Here is a 17,314-nt window from a genome sequence, read left to right as displayed (position 1 = left end):
TAGGTGTGCCTGTAAAGATATATTACTTTTCACAAGCTTTTTTACTAAGTTTTAGGGAAACAGTTTGCGAACTTACAATGAAAGGCCTGCCTGAAATTGGGTATTTTTTGTGGTTTATCCTGGTTTTTTTTTTTTTGCTGTCCCAATCTAGCTATTTTAACTTCGTTTCCCAGACACAATTTCCAACTAAAAATTCTAACGCAATAACTCATGTTATTGATCAAATTCAAATTATTATAACGTAGCACTGTTTCTTTATACTGAAAGTTTTGGTTCGTTAAGCTTTATCAAATACTTATGCAATTTTTCTGTGATCGAACGAATCCCATCTCTTTAGCACTTCTCAGTATAGACCTAATAGTACATTCAATATTGCAAACATTGTCACTGCTATGTATAGATAGCCAGACCAAACAATTTGCTTTATGTCATTGTTGACCTGTTCCATGTTTAAGGGTGATGTAGCGCAGAAAACAATCTCTCACAACTGCAAAACCCAACTGGCAAGGCTAACAGAATCGATAGTATTTGTTTTATATTTCGGTAGAACTGTATGTGTTTGATTGCATGCTCTATTGTACATTTTGTCCCAATCTTCTTAATAGAGGTAACAAGTTTTCCATCTGTGACCTTTTGTGGCATGTCATCAGGGTATGGGATATCATGTATACTCATTAGCAATAGAGCCTTAATGTCTTTCGAGTAGGGACCAGTTTCAACCTCAGACTCATATGGAGACAGCAGAATTTTTAATATGCCGAGAATGAGCCACAGGGAAATATCATGCTAAGTATATTGACGGGAAAATTTTACGTGTTCAAAGGAATTGGGTACCGTTCAACGATATATACAGATCCAAATATCGATCACACCCTGCTATTATGATATACACCTTGTTGGCCAAAGTTAACAACCATGGCTTTTAAAATAATGCATGATTTAACCAATTTTTTTTTTATTTTCTGGGGTAATTATTTTTAATTTTGTTTTTTTTTGCCAGCCCGCTATAGCTACATGCCTGCATGTAATTTACGGCTGTGGTATAGCAATCATATTTTCTGGTAGTGTTCGTCAGACCGTGACTTCATTTTCATTGTTCATTAATTAAACAAATGTTAGGCTTGCTGGTCTAGTCTGTTTCTCAGATACTATAAGCAATAGACCAACTATATTTGGTGTATTTTATGATTGTAAGTTGTACATGTCTGTCTAGTAGGTATCACATAAATGACCTTATTTTCATGGTTCATCTGTCAATGTAAAGTTTTGGTTGTTTATAGGTTTATTTTTGTGAGTCTCGTCTCGAAATAAACCCTATCATTAAAGACAGCAGTTTGTTCTCTGCTTGATATCTCTTTTGATAATATTTGTAAAGAGGTGTCGGTCTCATTGACAATTATTTCCGTTGTTCATATCTTTTGGATTGAATTGCTCCCTCACATATATATATTATGGATAAAAACAGATTATCCCACCACATCTTCCTATATCTATACATTTCTTTGCATAATTTTATTCAACAATATTATTTACATATATAGACAATATAATTGCGCTTTGGCACAGAGTATTCAGCAAATGAGGTATAAAAAATCCAGAAAAAGTACATAAAAAATGGGTTAGCTGCCTATAATTTTATTGAATTTTTATTATCACATACAAAAAAAATTTTAAAGTATTAGATTAGAACAAAATTAATAAGAGAATCCATTTCAGATTATTGTATGTGTTACTAAAAATGCAGCTTAATTAAAAGCAATGTCACCTTTATAATTAACAATTAGTTTATTCCTTTGGAAAAAAAAGAAAAAAAAGTTAATTAACCAAAGAATATAATTGAACTTTGAGAAAAATAACATGGAATTAAGGTTGTATTTAAAATTTGAGTACAGTTTTAATAAAAGGAAAAATATTCAATAAAATTGAAAAAAATATAAATAAAATAGTAAATTTGCAAATTTTCTATCAAAACAAAATACAGATCTATAATTTAAAAAGTCCAATTTTAAAAAGAAGTTTTGAATTTTTTGAAACTGAATTTACAAATACAATATGATGCATAAACTGCATTACTCTTGCTAAAATGATCTCAAATAGAAATTTTTTGAATCCCAGACCAAAATACCAGATCACACCCGCACTCTTAAAAAAAGAACATTTTAAATCCCAGACCAAAATACCTAACCCTTACCCTTTAAAAAGAAAATTTTGAAGCTCAGACCAAATGGTAACTATCTGATTTGTAGCAGGTCAAGTTTACGGTCTTATTTCATACACGCCAGTGACTTACGACCTAATCATGCAAACAAGAGGTCGCACCCTGTCTCCAAATCATGTAGTACTGATGCACAATTTAAATTCTGTGCTGTTTTGGTTAAATTTAATTCAACAGGTTTTAGAGCAATGCAGTTTTTTTATCAGTAAATTAAAAAAAAAAATGAGATAAAAAATGAAAGCCTTTTTTTCTCCACACTAAAAAAATATGAAAGATATAAACTGATTTTTGGATTTAAATTGAACCTTATCAGATTTTAACATGAATAAAAATTAGATCCCAGTGACCTTTTAATTTCTGATTTGCAATAATCAAAGAGTTCAGTATGGAAGGTTGAATAAATGGTTTTGCATAAAGGAAAAGATCAACCGATCTGACTTATAGTAATAATGTTCAGGATATTGTATTTTATAAACTATTTTAATTTAAAGAAAAATTCAAAAACTAAGATAAAACAACATCTATCTATGCATAAAAATACTGCTATGTATAAAAGGGCAGGATATATAAATACATTTAAATTCTGTTAATTTGATTCCCTGAGATATAATATATACTGAAAATATCAAAACATAAACTTCACCAATCATAGATTACTAAATTGAAATGATTGAACACATAGTCAGTATAAATGCTGAAAATAGTTTTACCTACTTAGTATATAGAATGATTTATGTATAAATGTGAGAAATATGTAGAAGACTTCATCTAAAAACAAAATGGTGGTCTCTCCTGGTTAGCAGGTTTCCTAGCTGTACGCCTTGGAGCAGTTCTTCTAGATTCACAGGATTGCTTTGGTACAATCTTGGATTTATCTATCAACTGGGATCCTTTAACAATATCAGGGAGCTTGAGAACCTCTAATTGTGTGCCCTCATCTTTCCTTGTAAGTACTGGCTTATTCTTGTATATAACCTAGAAAAAATAGTAAATAGATTAAAGTGATTATAATAAGAAGTTTGCTTGCATATCACCTTCTTCCATTGGTATTTTTTCAGGAGACAAATTTACATATGATATTTCAAAGGGGAACATGCAGATTTGGTCAATGACACGTGGGAAAGTCTCAACCAATAAAATTATAATATATACCAGATTATAAACCATCAACATGATCAATATGTATAAACAGTGGAATAATACATTTCATTTTATCTGCCTTACTGTCCTCCAATCTGGTGATATTACCTTTTTTTTATTATTATTATTGTCCCTTCTTTTAATGACACCAGTCAACATTATATTTTATCTTACCTGCCTGACAGCCCTCTTATTAGGTGACATTACCTTATTGTCCCTTTTATTAATGGCAATGCATCAGTCAATATTATATTTTATCTAACCTGTCTGACAGTCCTCTTATCAGATGATATTACATTATTGTTCCTTTTATAAATGGCATCAGTCAACATTATAATTTATCTTACCTGTCTGCAAGTCCTCTTATCAGATGATATTACCTTATTGTCCCTTTTATTAATGGCATCAGTCAACATTATACATTATCTTACCTGTCTGACAGTCCTCTTATCAGATGATATTACCTTATTGTCCCTTTTATTAATGGCATCAGTCAACATTATACATTATCTTACCTGTCTGACAGTCCACTTATCAGATGATATTACCCTATTGTTCCTTTTATTAATGGCATCAGTCAACATTATAATTTATCTTACCTGTCTGACAGTCCTCTTATCAGATGATATTACATTATTGTTCCTTTTATTAATGGCATCAGTCAACATTATATTTTATCTTTCCTGTCTGACAGTCCTCTTATCAGATGATATTACCCTATTGTCCCTTTCATTCATGACACCAGTCACATTATATTTTATCTTACCTGTCTGACAGTCCTCTTATCAGGCGCTATTACCTTATATCTCTTTAATTAATGGCACCAGTCAACATTATATTTTATAATACCTGTCTGACAGTCCTTTTATCAGGTGATATTACCTTATTGTCCCTTTTATTAATGGCATCAGTCAACATTATACATTATCTTACCTGTCTCACAGTCCTCTTATCAGGTGATATAATCTTATCTTATTGTCCCTTTTATTAATGGCAGCAGTCAACATTATACTTTATCTTACCTTTCCGACAGCCCTCTAATCAGGTGATATTACCTTATTGTCCCTTTCATTAATGGCATCAGTCAACATTATATTTTATCTTACCTGTCTGACAGTCTTCTTATCATGCTGGTTCCTTGGACCATTTAGTGTATCAGTTTTATTTGGATATGTTTTTCTGTTATCTCTTACAGAAGATGCTGGTCTCACAAAAACATGATTCTGCAGGATAGGTGTACTGTTGGACAGCTTTGGTTCTGGAGCCTTCATTCTCCTGTTGTTACCAATGTTGAAATCAGTGAAGTTTTCCTTGGCTAAAGAATTCATGTTTACACCTTTTCTTGGTGCTTTTGGTGCATTCTTCAATGGTGGCAAAACTTTGCGCTCACCAAGTTTTGACAGATCAAGAGGAGGAACAATAGGCTTTTTCTTCTTAGATTTTGGCACGTCTAGCTTTGAGTTTTTGAGCACTTTATCCTTCTTCTTGCGTCGATCATGGCCATCAATGGCATGTGTAGTCGTATCAAACTTGATAGCTCTAGTAGTAGTATCAATCTCGATAGCTCTAGGAGTAGTAGAATAAATATCGATAGCTCTAGGAGTAGAAGTATCAATCTCAATAGCTCTAGTAGTAGTAGTGTCATTCTTGATAGCTCTAGGAGTAGTAGTATTATTCTTGATAGCTCTAGGAGTAGTAGTATCATTCTTGATAGCTCTAGTAGTAGTATCAATCTCAATAGCTCTAGGAGTAGTAGTACCAATTTTGATAGCTCTAGGAGTAGTCGTATCAATCTTGATAGCTCTAGGAGTAGTAGTATCATTCTTGATAGCTCTAGGAGTAGTCGTATCATTCTTGATAGCTCTAGTAGTAGTATCAATCTTGATAGATCTAGGAGTAGTAGAATCAATCTCAATAGCTCTAGGAGTAGTAGTATCAATCTTCATAGCTCTAGGAGTAGTAGTATCAATCTTGATAGCTCTAGGAGTAGTAGTATCAATCTCAATAGCTCTAGGAGTAGTAGTATCAATCTTGATAGCTCCAGGAGTAGTAGTACCAATTTTGATAGCTCTAGGAGTAGAAGTATCAATCTCAATAGCTCTAGGAGTAGTATAATCAATCTCGATAGCTCTAGGAGTAGTAGTAACAATCTCAATAGCTCTAGGAGTAATCGTATCAATCTTGATAGCTCTAGGAGTAGTAGTATCAATCTTGATAGCTCTATAAGTAGTAGAATCAATCTCAATGGCTCTAGGAGTAGTAGTATCAATCTTGATAGATCTAGGAGTAGAAGTATCAATCTTGATAGCTCTAGGAGTAGTAGTATCAATCTCAATATCTCTAGTAGTCTTATCAATCTTGATAGCTCTAGGAGTAGTAGTATCATTCTTGATAGCTCTAGGAGTAGTAGTAGCATTCTTGATAGCTCTAGCTCTAGGAGTAGTAGTATCAATCTTGATAGCTCTAGGAGTAGTAGTATCCATCTCAATAGCTCTAGGAGTAGTAGTATCAATCTTGATAGCTCCAGGAGTAGTAATACCAATTGTGATAGCTCTAGGAGTAGAAGTATCAATCTCGATAGCTCTAGTAGCAGAATCAATCTCAATAGCTCTAGGAGTAGTAGTATCAATCTCAATAGCTCTAGGAGTAGTCGTATCAATCTTGATAGCTCTAGGAGTAGTAGTATCGTTCTTGATAGCTCTAGGAGTAGTAGTATCAATCTTGATAGCTCTATAAGTAGTAGAATCAATCTCAATGGCTCTAGAAGTAGTAGTATCAATCTTGATAGCTCTAGGAGTAGTAGTATCAATATTGATAGCTCTAGGAGTAGTAGTATCAACCTCAATTGCTCTAGGAGTAGTAGTATCAATCTTGATATCTCTAGGAGTAGTGGTATCAATTTTGATAGCTCTAGGAACAGTAGTATCAATCTCGATAGCTCTAGGAGTAGCAGTATCAATCTTGATAGCTCTAGGAGTAGTAATATCTATCTTGATAGCTCTAGTAGTAAATGCAGTTCCTGCTATAATCATCTCTGTAAAAAAAAAACATTAAACAATAAAAGAAAACTGCAAGGTAAAGCATAGATTTTCAGATTTTTCTACAAGTGCAATGAACTGTAATTTTGTTCACCAAAATTTTTTGAAAAGATGATGAAAGTATGAATTTTGAGATAATTTCTTCTACAAGTGCAGTGTCTATAAGAATGAAAAAAATTGTAAGTTAAAGTATTTATTTTCAGATTTTTATTTTGCTTCTTCAAGTGCAGTCCACTTTTAATTTAATCACAAAAAAACTTTAAAAATATGATAAAATTATGCATCTTGAAATAAACAAATTTAAAAAGTATCATCTATAAAGGTGAACATTTTTCATTTTTCTATGACAAATATATCGGTATAAAAAAAATAATAACAAACAAAACGTGAAAATTTCAAACACAAAGTATTGAAAAAAAAAATGTTTTCTCCTAATCTGTCTTCTGATTGGTTTAAAGTATTACTTTTATTTTCAATGTTGTCAATTTTTATGGCGACATGCCCATTCTGATGTTGTGTATTCATACGCCAACATGTGTGTACGTTGTTATTGTTAATATAAATAATATAAAACGTAATTTGAGTCTTATTTTTGATAGCAATTTATTTATAATGAATGGCAATCATTTATTTTAAATTTATTGAACCATAAAACTAATTTTTGACACAATCCGCTTTGCAGATTATTCAATGTGAAGAGTGAAAAATGAATTTTATGGTTCAATAAATACAAAATGAATAGCCATTCATTAAGTAAAATTACTTTCTTATTTATATAATATAATTAATAACAGTATGTTTCAACAAGAGGCTGTCACAACGACAGCAAACCAGATTTATTAACATTTATTTGTGTCCTGGCAATATCACAAGAACCATACATTGTAACTGTTGAATGGTGAAAGTGAAAATCGTCAATATCAAATGTGACCTCCATTTTGTCATCAGTATCAACATATTCAAATTTGAAAAGCTTGGGTTGAATGGTTCATGAGTAAATACAACATGAATGGAAATGTCATTTTTCGATCTTTCAAGAACCATAACCCCCTGAACGGTAAAAGTCAAAATCGACATTATTGAACTTGACCTTCATTTTTTCATCAGAAACAACATATTAAAATTTGGGAAGCTTTAGTTGAACAGTTCATGCGTAAATGCACGGACACGACTGGAAATGCCATTTTTCAATCTTTCAAGAACCATAGCTCCTGAATGGTAAAAGTCAAAATCATCATTATTGAACTTGACCTTCATTTTGTTGTCAGTAACAACATATTAAAATTTTAAAAGCTTAAGTTGAACATAAAAAAGTAAATATTAAATAAACAACTCTCCTAATGCTCAGGTTGGTTGTCATATTGTGCAACACAGTTAATAATATGGGAAAAACATAGAACTTCTTTTGTCTTACAAAACACTGTCAAACATCCAAACATACTATCCGCACTGATCTGTGTCCACACTTGTATATATATATATTTAAAAAAAAAGGTATAAAACAGCAACTATAAATGACACAGAAACAACCACTACCCATTGAAAACTGTGCAGTGCATAAATTAAATTAAGATAGAGGAAGCATAAAGAGAGAACAAACTGAATTAGGTTAATCGAAATGTTAGATAATAAAGACAAACATGCAACATCAAATAGAAAACATCTAAAATACCTTACATTGAACACTGAATTATCTCCCCTTTGCTGGAATTGTACAAATTGAAAAAAAACCCATCATAAACAGAAAATGTTGACTTAATGAATATTGTATATTATATTACTGGTATCTTTTTAACTTTTCAATTATAGTTTTGTTTTTAAATGCTATTTCAAAGCCTATATCAAAAACTTGATAACAAGTCTTTTACATTATAATAGTACAGAATTATCTGCCCTTAACTAAAATTTCTGCATATCTTTATGCATCATTTAAAAAGCCATTATAACATAATTCATTCTAACACACAAGTATAATCAAAACTCCTTTCCTTAAATACTTTGCTTTTTGTTTTTGTTTTCAAATACAATGTCATAGCCTAAATCATAAACATTTTTTCATAGTAGTACAGCATAATCTCCCATGACCTGAAATTTCTGTATATCTTAATATGCATCATTTAAAAAGTTGTTATACATAATTCATTGCAACACACAAATATATTTAAATCATCTTTCCATTTATACTTAAGATTTTTTTCTATTAAGGTTTGCAGCAAAAAAACTTTTCTGAGAGATCTGACATTCTGACTTTAACAGTGCTTATTGAAAAATGACAAAGAAACTTTAATGTAAGCTTTTTTAAAGCTAAAAATAGGGAGGGTAGGGTAATAGGAAACAGTAATACACATTTTATTTTATTTGGCCTAATGAGGATTACTCAAAATATATGAATAATTGTCTGTTTAAACCTTAGAAGTAAAAATAGGGACCAGAGGTCAAACAGTGAGGTTCCAAGGACAATGAGTCGATGACAATAAAACATTTCTTCCTATATAACTGTTAACAACTTTGTTTGATATACTATTTGATGTCTGAGATTGAAATATATATTGGACATTTTTATTTTCTATAAAAGTGTGGAACTTATTTTATAATGATAGAACAAACTAAACAGAAATTATCTGTGAAAAAAGTTAATCTCCCAGAAAATACTTCCTGTGATTCAAGTTCCACTGGATATTTTTTTCACAGGAACAAATTTTGGCTTATAGAAGTAGAAACTAATTTGACCACTTGGGCACCGAGGCCCCCTAATACAGTAGAAACATGCACAGCACTAAATTGAAGGGATGTATGTCTATCTCCTGTGTCTAACCAGCTTCATCCTAACTTCATGTTTATTAAAATCAGATTCAATGGTTCTATGTTTACTGAAAGTTGTTATTACACAGGACAGCTATTGAATATAATCAAAATCAACTGTAAATCGGGTCAGAGTGTCCTCTTTTGTACGCTTGATTGAAGTTTATTTTAAAAAATGGAAAAATTATTACCTCCATCATGTCCAATGTTTGGTGAAGCAATATGCACTGCAACTGGTAATGAAGTTTCTGTGGCCTCAATATCTACCTCTTGTGATGGTAGTAATTTAACTAGCTCTGTTATCTTTGGTGACATTCTCATTCTAGTCACCTTCTCAACTTTTGGTGTTGTGGTCTGTTCGTCAATGTTTAGAGATGAAAATGATTTTATCACTTCTTCAATATCAAGTGGTGGTGGCGATGGAGAAAATTTGATAATCTCTTTCAATTGTGGTGATGGTGGTGTTCTGGTAGACTCTATAATATTAAATGAGAAAAATAATCTTATTACCTCTTCAAGTGATGTTGATGGAATTTGTATGGCCCTCTTTTCCATCTCTTGTGATGGGAGTTTGTTTGACCCTCTCATCTGAGTAGCAAAATACTAAGTGTATCAATTACTGCTTTACTGCTTAATTAGTATGTGTAGACACATACTTTGTGACAATCTTACTTTACTGGTTAGTCTATGTTGCCACATACCTTGTGTCGATCTAACTGTACTCCCTATTATGTGTAGCCACACACCTTGTGTCAATCTTACTTTACTGGTTAGTCTGTGTAGCCACATACCTTGTGTCAATCTAACTTTAATAACTGCTTAGTCTGTGTAACCACATACCTTGTGTCAATCTAACTTAACTGCTAAGTCTGTGTAGCCACACACTTTGTGTCAATTTTGCTTTACTGGTTAGTCTGTGTAGCCACATAGCTTGTGTCAATCTTACTTTACTGCTAAGTCTGTGTAACCACATACCTTGTGTCAATCTAACTTTACTACCTAGTCTGTGTAGCCACATAGCTTGTGTCAATCTTACTTTACTGCTAAGTCTGTGTAACCACATACCTTGTGTCAATCTAACTTTACTGCCTAGTCTGTGTAGTCAAATACCATGTGTCAATCTAACTTTACTGCTAAGTCTATGTAGCCAAATACCATGTGTCAGTCATTCTATTTTTACTGCTTAGTTTGTGTAGTCACATACCTTGTTTCAATCTAACTTTACTGCTAAGTCTGTGTAACCACATACCTTGTGTCAATCTAACTTTACTGCTAAGTCTGTGTATTAACCACATACCTGGTGTCAATCTTACTTAACTGCTTAGTCTATTTAGCCACATACCTGGTGTCAATCTAACTTAATTGCATAGCATATGTAGCCACAAACCTTGTGTCAATCTAACAAAATATTGCTTAGTCTGTGTAGGTACATACCTTGGCTTGTGTCAATCTTACTGTTAGTTTAGTTTTCAATTACAGTTTGACCTACTTGGTGTATTCAGGCACAGTCGCTTGAATTTTAGTGATATATGTATGAAAATTTTTTTTATTTTTATTTTAGTGATATATGTATGAAAAAAAAATGAAAAAAAATACTGTTATATCTATAATATATACAGTATTTTTTTTAATTTTTTTTCATACATATATCACTAAAATTCAAGCGACTGTGATTCAGGTTAGAACTAATTATTTGATTTAAACATTACAAACCATTTTAGGTTTCAGACTGACAATTTACTCACCCTTTTCCTGAGCAAGGGTCATGTCATCTACACTCTTCGGTGATGATTTCCGACGGAAAGACCGAGACTTGCGCCCTGGAGAAGGAAACACTGGCATTCTGAAACAAAATAAAAATGTTAACACTTTTTGTGATAAACCTTAACCTATAATTGTGTCGTGTAAGCAGTCTATAATATTGTTTTGCTTGCACTGCCTTCAATAATCATTAATGGATAAAAAAAATCAAAAACAAAAATTACCCTCAGCAAAGATCAGCAAATACAGACGGCAGATTTAATATCGGGAAATCGGGTTGAAAGCATCTCATTTATTTACTTGTATGATTTTGAAGCAGTAAAATGATGTTTAATATATAAAAAAAAAAATAAACGCGTGATGTTTAAGACGCTGCGGTAGTTTTCTTCAACTTTAGCTTATGACAGCTAATTTTTATTTTGCTCCTCGTTTTTCATATTCAACAGCAACACCAAAAAATAAAGTCTGCAAACAATGAAACAAGTCCGTATACAATAACGTAGGAGCCATAACGTATAGCCTATAGCACATGTAAATGAAATGTTTTACTTACTTGAAAAACGATGATGCTCTGCAGCAATCGGAATCTTCGGTAAAACTTTTAAAATACTCTAAAGATTCTTTATGTTCTTCTGCTACGATGTCGTAGTTGTGGAAGAATGACCTACTATGACGTAACAAGAAGTTTACTCTACGCGCAGGAATAAAATAATGCATGCAGGAATCTTAAAAGTATGATTTATGAACAGACTGGAGAACTGTTTTTGCTTTTCTGTCTTACAGTTTGACTTTTGTGAAGAGAAAATTTGATTTTATTTAAAGTAATTATGAAATTTTAATTAAACTCACTGATCTACAAAGTTTGGCGTAATAATTAGGTGATAAGTTCACAGATTATGACGTTTTTTGACGTTGACCTTTTGGATTGTCATGTAGAAATTAAACTGGTACCCGACCCGCGTTATTCACAATTCGCCATGATTGCTTGTTCGCCCCTCGCTATATATGAGACCAGGTTTAATCCATCATTTTCTATAGTCCTATTATCCATTTGTTTGATGTGTTTTTAAAGCTTTCGGTTTAAATAGGGACTTTCCGTTTTGAATTTTTTTCATCGGAGTTCGTTTTTTTTATTTTACCTTTTTTTTGTCCTATATAGTTAGACATTCATGCATTTACACTGACTCAATAATTTCATAGTATTTAATACAATATCATCCAAATGCTTTATCATCATAATAAAGCATTTGGATGATAGAAGCTCGACCAATCATACATGTAATCAGATGGAAACGAAGAGTAACTAACATATTCACACCATGGGCATTGGAAAGAAAAAATTAAGCCCTTTTCAACTGATTTTTATACTTTGTTTTTATGTTGTACTGGTAAGGGGACGACAATTTGATATTCTGGGGGTTGAAGAGGAGGATTTTAGAAATAAATAACTCAACTTTGATAATCACAAAAATAAATGTTTTGTTCTGTGGTGATATGAAAATAAATAACCTAGCTAACTTACAATGCATTGAAAATAAATAACGCGGCAGGTCTTTTAATATAAGTATTCTAAAGTATGAGATGGCACCAGATTCTTCATAATTAAAATTCATCTTTTTTCACAAATTTCGGAAAACGGCTGAAAGTATAAATAATATTTAAATATACTTGAAATTTCTAAAAATGGGTTTCATTTAAGGGGGTCTCATTGGGGGGTTCCGATCCCGGATCCCGCTTACTGTTTTGTCAGATTCCCGTATCCCGCTTACACTATATACGTAAGCAATTCTCATTTTTTTGTCATTTCCCGGGTCCCGCTAGACCTCATTTCCCATTTTCACGACACAATAATTTGACTTTCCCGTGTCACGCTTACCAAAAATCGGCAATCCCGCGTCACGCTTATACCCCAATGAGACCCACATTTAACTTTAAGTTTGTCGTTTTGTGTTTTATATGTTCCCAGTTTTTCCTTTTTTCCTTTTTTCTTTCTTGTATTTTAGTATTTTTAGCTAATTTTATGACATAACTACTTTAAATTGTATCCCAGTTAGAAGCTACACCAAGTTGTAATTGAAATGTGCTATAAAAACTCCGTGACTTGACAAAGTTGTGTCACAGCCCCCTCTTAATTTAATTTAAAAAAAACAACATCATTTACACGTCAGGTAAAAAATCTGCAAACCGCTCCCCCCCCCCCCCCCCCCCAAAAAAAAAAGCACAGTAAAATTGACTATATGTATTTTGAATTACATTTTTGCTGTATCCTACATATTGATATTTGATGTTTGATGTTACACTGAATCCATACATATTGCTTTTCAAGAGACTAAAATACTATCAAAAAATGATTAAAACAGAACTTGCGTTTTTAGAATTAAGAAAGGGTCTGGGAAAGGCCCAGAAAGGACGTATTTTCGCATCATTTGTTCTATAGCTTCTTGTGGCCTTCAGCAGCTCCAAAACCATTCGTAATTTGTTTTAGCCTCGCTCCACTCTGCGAAAAAAATATTTGGCAATAATTTTATAAGAGGCTAGATACAGCCCAACTTTTATACCGTGTACATTACATATAAATGCAGTTTGGAATCCAGAAGTTTCATTTCCGCAGAGGATGACGATTAATTAAATGGTTTTTAATGACTTGACTATACATGTATTACATTATTTTATTCAAGAAAAAAATAAATGAATTAAAAAATTGTATGTTTAAAAATATTATAAAGATAGTTGTGAAAATAAATAGTCAGTCCCTTGTTTTAATGAAAATGAAAAATCTTGCTTCAAAAGTGCAAAAGTAATCTGTCCTCTTAGTCTACAAAAATAAATAAATAGTCAGGATAAACTATTTAAAAAAGGCAGGACAGAACAGAGTGAAAAATAACAAGGCAGGACAGATAAAACAACTAAATAAAAATGGAAGGAATTTTTTTCATCATAGCCTCCCCCCATATAAATCAAATGGAAGCTCCCTAAATGTAGAAAAAAATCTACAAGAGGCTGTCACAGTGACAGCAAACCAGATTTTCCTGCAGAGGCCAAATCCTGAACAGTTGAGCAAGTATGTACACAACATTTAAGCTCAATAAGGCCATAAATTTGAATTGTGGTTGAATATATATTTGACACAGCATAGGTTTGTGACACAAAATGATATGGTCAAAGAACTGACAAATTTGAAAATGGAATATTTACCTAGTATTTAGTAAGGTCTATTATCCTACAGCTATTAAAGTACATTGTTACATGACATACTTATTAAATTGCATTTCTGTTCAAATGGAAATAACTAAACTTTACATTATTATACGAGAATGTGTCCATAGTAGACGGATGTCCCACTCGCACTATCTTTTTCTGTTAAGTGGACCGTGAAATTGGGGTAAAAAATCTAAACCTTAACAATTAGAAAGATCATATCACAGGGAAAATGTGTACAGTCATGGATAGAAAACAAGTGTCTGTGCCTAAAACTTTAGCCTGGAGCGGGACACACGAATGGGTGAACAGAAGAATGGAAGAACGAACGGACGCAAGGACCAGAAAAAATAATGCTCCTCTACGATTGTAGATGGAGCACAAACATCAATTTTGCTACTGAAAGGTCTACAACTCAACAATGAGAACAACTAAAAATCTTGAAAATTAGACTTGATCTACACTAAGTCACAGCATACTTAAATTTAAAAAGATTTCGTCCAAGCATTTTCTTTAAAACTTTAAGACAACCATTAGGCATATGTATTATAAATATTTAATAGATCTGCAAAGCCGAAACTGTCAACAGATTACTAAGCAATGTTGTGTTCGTTAACAATTTAATTCAAATCTGTATTGCCATAAAACTACATATTTATAGTATGTGACACAACATAACAAAATGAAAATAAAAAATAACAAGATCATTAATATACACAATAAAGTAAATATTTTAAGAGTCCCCTGTCCTCAGTTCTATAGACTGTTTTAAAAAGGTTAACAAAAGGGAGAAAATGAGGTAAAACGTAGCACACATTAGGGGATGATAAATATAATGTTTATTCATTTACTTTCGTGTGAACCTATTTTTGTGGATTAAAACAAAATCCCGTTACCACAGCTTTTAATTTTAATATAGCCTGACCGGTTTCGATCCTTTAATGGACCTTCTTCAGAGGCTTAATGGTTAGAATATCTTCATGGGACATTTATAGGAGAAACTACTTAGTGGATTCCCTCTTAAGCCATTCTTTCATGATAATATTTTCGTAATTTGGATGTGTGGTAAAGAATCGCTCAATAGATTCATTGAATACATGAATTTTCAGCAGACATATCAGAAGAACAAGTTGTATTCTTAGACTATTGTGAAATTCTGTAAAACACTAGGCACAGTAGAGGTTGAACTAAACAAGAACCCATGGATACCCTTTCGTACCTCCACTACGATTCGGAACATCTAATACCATGCAAGACAACTGGACCTTATGGACAGTTCCTTATGATGAAAAGAAACTGCACAAATATCGCAGATTTCCGTAAACACTCTGCAATATTGTTAAAATATAACAAATTCCGAGGGACTCTTCTTAGTAGTAGCATTGAGAAGGCAGCAGTAAAAGGCTGAAAAGCATTACTTAATCCTGTCAAAAAAGACTCAACCAGATATATACGACCGAAGAGGTCGAACCCTGAATAGTTGGGCAAGTAATTGTATGGACACAACATACAAGCTTGATTCAGCTTTGAATTTGGATTGTGATTAAATAGTTTACACAGCATAGGTTTCTGACACAGAATGAATGTGGTCTAATGGACTTAATTTTTTTTTACCTATTATTGTCCAATATCCAAAATCTAAATATATGGCCATTCACAGAATCTCAAGAATTCAATTTTTTATGAAATCAACAAAGTTTATTTTTGGACCCTTTTGACCTTAATGTGGACCAATTTGATAACAGGGCCCAATAAATGTTTGACACATAATAGGTTTCGGACACAGAACAACTGTAGTCAAATAACTTAGAATTTGGTAATATGCTCAATTTTTTGCTTTTGTCTAATACACTTTGATGTTGTCAATTGCCACCCCCACCCCCTTTCCCAAATATAAAAAAAAAATAACCCCATTTTTTTTATTTTGTACAATACACTATGCCATTGCATATTTACCCTAACCAGAAAAAAAATGTACCCCCCTCTCCCCCAATTTCTTTTTACCCCCCCTCCACCTCCAAATTTTTTTTCACCTCCCCCACCCTTTTTAAAAAAAAATCTTTCCTTATAAGTTATGCTTATAATTTCAATTCAAATTTCCATTGGAGATGCAACCATTATTACCCATTTAAATACAGCTTTTAATTTAAAAGTCTTATAAATAGAAAAATAATACATCAGCATAACTTTAATAGTAACTTCTTAAAGTAAATTAACAGCTAACCACCTCAAGAAAATACAAAATTTCTTTATACATAAAAAGTGTAAGGGTATTCCAACATATTATATTTGGATTACTTTTGGATTACATCCCTTACACTGCTTTAAAATTGTCTTAATTGTCCATTAACCAAGAAAACCTTGTTCCCCCCCTTTTTTTTTGCCCCTAAACCTTAACTTTTTGAGCCATAACCCCACCCCCCCCCTTTTCAAAGTCATTCCTAACCACCCCTTTGTGGTATGGAAACGTGTGGTATAATTTCAGAGAGATCAATACACTTAAACACAAGTTATTGTCTGAAAACTAGAAATATGCCTTTTTGGGCCTCTTTTTGGCCAATAATTCCTAAACTGTTAGGACCATAACTCCCAAAATCAATCCAACCTTCCTTTAGTGGTTATAAACCTTGTGTTACAATTCTATTGATTTCTATTTACTTATACTAAAGTTATTATCCAGAAACCATCCGTCTTTTTCAATTTTTGCGATCGTATAAAAATATGACAAGAATTCCACTGGTGTTGAGCTATACAACAGTCAGTCCAAATCTAAGACAGATTATTGACACTACTTGACCGCTGTTGCATACTAAAGAAACAACCAAACAGATTTTTGGTGAACAACCTCTCTTTGCCTACAGAAGAATTAAAAACCTCAAATATATTCTAGTTAGAGCAGCATTCCATGATCCACCAATTTCGCCGGGCACCTCAGACATTAGTACATTAAACGAGCTGACCAAATACAGCAGCGATGAATGTAGCCATTGTCCTTGGATTAATTTCCAAAGGTCCTTCACCAGTACATTCACAGAATGCAAATATAGAAACAAGAGTGCACAAGCTGAAATGTCTTGCCTTCTTTACTAATCATTAATATTATGTAAAAAGTCCTAAATATAAAGCTTTACTACAACTATCACATTAACTTAACATGATC

General features: G+C 32.5%; 1 protein-coding gene across 1 annotated transcript; it reads right to left on the bottom strand.

Annotated features, from left to right (window-relative positions):
* Positions 1-2,876: 2,876 nt before the first annotated feature.
* LOC139486755 (mucin-2-like) lies at positions 2,877-11,688 on the bottom strand. The gene is made up of 5 exons (XM_071271693.1): positions 11,510-11,688; positions 10,941-11,038; positions 9,387-9,671; positions 4,462-6,389; positions 2,877-3,190 (listed from the first exon to the last, which is right to left on the bottom strand). Exons 1-5 carry the CDS (start codon positions 11,671-11,673, stop codon positions 2,984-2,986), a joined length of 2,682 nt encoding a protein of 893 aa, XP_071127794.1. The 5' UTR covers positions 11,674-11,688; the 3' UTR covers positions 2,877-2,983.
* Between the last annotated feature and the right edge of the window lie 5,626 nt (positions 11,689-17,314).

The sequence above is a fragment of the Mytilus edulis genome, chromosome 8 (assembly GCF_963676685.1).
Source record: "Mytilus edulis chromosome 8, xbMytEdul2.2, whole genome shotgun sequence".
Lineage (NCBI taxonomy): Eukaryota > Metazoa > Mollusca > Bivalvia > Mytilida > Mytilidae > Mytilus > Mytilus edulis.
Note: the sequence above shows the minus strand (reverse complement) of the source record. Positions and strands in the feature narration are given on the sequence as shown.